This window comes from Sinocyclocheilus grahami, unplaced genomic scaffold, assembly GCF_001515645.1.
Source record: "Sinocyclocheilus grahami isolate Dianchi unplaced genomic scaffold, SAMN03320097.WGS_v1.1 scaffold20.1, whole genome shotgun sequence".
NCBI lineage: Eukaryota > Metazoa > Chordata > Actinopteri > Cypriniformes > Cyprinidae > Sinocyclocheilus > Sinocyclocheilus grahami.
Genome location: NW_015505199.1, coordinates 1,715,838 through 1,719,103, shown reverse-complemented (window position 1 = coordinate 1,719,103; position 3,266 = coordinate 1,715,838). Strand labels below are relative to the sequence as shown.

Here is a 3,266-nt window from a genome sequence, read left to right as displayed (position 1 = left end):
ATATATATATACATACTCTTATATTCAATCTTTTATAATGTAAAATCTAAATTTATTTTTGTGAAATGTTTTGCAGTGTTTTGGTGCCACATATTAGTAGAGGCTTAGGGAATACTCCTGCAGTTTTAGAGTAAAAACGTATATGATTCATGGCAATGTAAGGATCTTTAAAAAATGACAGTCAACTCTTGTTGACACAAGACTCCTGCTCAGTCTAACAGAAATACTATCCATTCTAGTAATGCAGCATCCTGCGGAGTGCCAAACCCCCTTTTCAGCAAGCACAATAACTATAATGAGAACAAGATGTTCCTGGACTTCCTCCCTAGCTATAGCTAAAGCTCTGCGTGCAGTCTCCACTTAGTTTTACACTTTTACTTGCTGAGAAAACAAGTGGGTAATGTGGACTCATAAACCCTACAATCCTTGACTGAGAGACTGAACATCTGGGATGCTGAACAGAATGGGCTCAGGTCACGCACCACAATGTTTGCACAGAAGATACAGCTCTAAAAGCCTGGTATTAATAAATGTGTGTAGTTCAAAGTATTATTTTACACCTTGTTTGACAACTTAATTTGCACCAGAATAACTTGACACATTTCGGTCAGTATGCCGTTTCTAAAATGTATAGCGTTCCGACTTCAACTCTTTCGTACCCTCTGTGGAATCATACGGAAAGCCTCGAAGAAGATAGCAGCTTTCTCTTTTGGGATGGAGGACACCAGAGAACCCAGACTGAACACCACAATACCATGCTCTCCAGAACCCTTGACGAATTCCTCCACCTCCTGCAAAAGACAGAGAACAAGCCATAGAATAAGACAAAAATAATTAATAACCTGATGTATAATGTAACACTGTAAACTATATATATAGCAGAGAATAAGCAAACATGATTGCATTATGTACTCACACAGCTTCATCAGCAAGGCCGATGTTATCCCTTAATCAACACCAAATCATAACCTTTTCATCTCACCGATGCCTTTCCTATATAATATCTCTGAACCTGCTTCGTACACATCATACAGTTACATAGTGTCTGGGGTTTTCTGAGCTCAGGACTCATTGTTTTGCCAGTAAAAAGAGCCCCTGCCTTAAACAAACCAACAAAAAAAACTGTAGCATTCTTGTTTCAGTCCTCATGGAAGGAAGGGTGGCTGACAAAGAAAATAACACGGAGTGAAAACAATGGAGGCGGTTGCGTGACAAAGAATACAGTTAACACTGCGTTGCCTTAAGTTACCAGTGCCCTAGAGAAGGGAGTCATATTACCATGGGTTATGTTTGTATGAGGGTAAATGTAATGCATGTTGAGACAAAGCACCAATGTCAAAACTCAAAAATGTAGCCCATATTTCCAGAACCGACACTGACCCCAACCCAACCTTTAAAAAACAGCCATAGATGTAACATATCCACCTTTAGTAATTACATCTTAGGACTAGTAGTCAGTTATTACTGAATGTTTAAAACTACGATAAACAATCAATTTATAAAAGGCAAAAATGTTAAAACTTCATTGTAAAAGTGCATTTTGCAGTTAGCTTATTTGACCAAATTCAAAAGGCACCTCTAGTTACTTACTGCAGAAAGTTTGGCACTCTTCTGACAGTTGATGCCCCCGATGAGGACCATATTTGGCATGAGAGGCCTGGGGTACTCAAATGTAAAATCGTATCTAAGCAACCAGACAGCTCCGCGGCCGATGATCTCCTGGTATGTCACATCCGCATCCAGGTATCTTGAAGCAAGTTCATCAAAACTGGCGTACATTATTCGACACAGTGCCAGCTCTATGCCACTCATGACGAAATTTTGAATGCGCTCTACAAAGGTCATTTTGTCAGTGCTACCAGACTGAAACCGAGGTACGTAAGATGGAGGAGAAGGACACTGTGAAGACAACATGTCAAGGCCACAAGGCATGCCACGAAGGAAGTAGACTGCAGGCAGACCAAGTGCGGTAGCGATAATAGGTCCACAGGGCAGGAAGGGGTCAGTGAGCACCAAGTCAAAGTTCCCCTCCTTTAGCTTTTGCATCAAAGGTTTGTTGTAAAGCAGCGACTCGCATCCTTGCACCTGCGTTCCTGTGAAGTTCAGCAGATGCTCCACTTGGATGATGATGTCCATCAGTGCAGGGCTCCGCTTGAACGCCCCTTCCTGAAATCCTTTCAAGCTGGTGGACAGCTCCTCCTTGGAGATGCTCACTGGGAAGGTCTCAGTGTGGAAGAGCTCTGAACTCTGGATTAAGATGTTGGTCTCAGGCACCAGAACCAGGAGGTTATGGCCTCTCTGGGCCAGTTCTGTCGCCAGCACCTTCATGCTGAGCCAGTGGCTGCCTTCAACAGGCATGACCAGCACCTGGCCACCCTGCGCAGGGCTCAGCCAGGCACCCAGCCAGAGCACCAGCCCCCACAGCCAGCCCTCCTTCAGCATAACTGGGTCTGCCTAAGAGACACAAACACTGAAAGAAAAGGAGAGGAGAAAACTCCTCCTCCAGGAAAAGGGGCTGTGTTTAAACAGTGAAAAGAAGAACAAGAGGGTTCGACAGTTGTCCGTTTTTTAGTTTGCAGATGTTAATCATGCGAAAAACATTTCCTGAAAGGGAAATAAGTGCTCTGCCAGCACAATGTTACACAGGACTCCATATTAAATAAAAAAAAATTTACAGGAAAAAAAAAACAGCACTATTCATTACAGCCATAAATTGTATGTAAGAAGAAAAAAAAGTAGCATTTTACAAATCTGTGAACTTTATATCCCGTAACCAAATGCTGAAATGATTCATTAGGATTAAGAGACTGAGACAGAACCCCTAGGTTGTACATATCCAAATACACCGTATTTAGCGTCTGACACAGTTAAGAAAAAGAAAATGAAAAAATACTCAATGACTAATTTACAACGAGCTGTATAAACTCAAGAACATAACTGTTGTCATGTCGGCAGAAGGCAACTCCCACCAGCACCTCCCCCCTTCTCCTCAAACCCAGCTCGCGTGAGAAGCTTGCCACTCCTTTCCTTCCCATCTCCCAATGTTCAAGAGATAACCTGACCAACAATACAGTCCCACATGCTTTCTAATTTGCATTCCACAACACTGATACCAACATAGCATATTTTGCCAATAAAGGGAAATGACCTATATAATTGTTGTAAGAAAAACAACAGGAGTGAGATTTACTCTGGTATAGTTCTCTCACAGTCTCTTATTTCAGACTGTTAATCCATTGACTGGTTTTATTTAAACTCGATAATCA

At 41.9% G+C, this 3,266-nt stretch overlaps 1 protein-coding gene across 2 annotated transcripts in view; it reads right to left on the bottom strand.

Moving 5' to 3' along the window:
* The window catches only part of LOC107555941 (UDP-glucuronosyltransferase-like), a 12,500-nt gene that overhangs the window by 3,756 nt on the left and 5,478 nt on the right, over positions 1-3,266 (bottom strand). The window contains exons 1-2 of one of the 2 annotated variants that reach the window (XM_016238910.1): positions 1,591-2,455; positions 660-791 (exon numbers count right to left, since the gene is read on the bottom strand). In XM_016238910.1, coding sequence (XP_016094396.1) covers positions 660-791; positions 1,591-2,442 — 984 coding nt within the window. In that variant the 5' untranslated portion in view covers positions 2,443-2,455. Of the gene's footprint in view, positions 1-659; positions 792-1,590; positions 2,456-3,266 lie in introns of those variants that run through there. The other variant, XM_016238906.1, reaches the window with a different exon arrangement.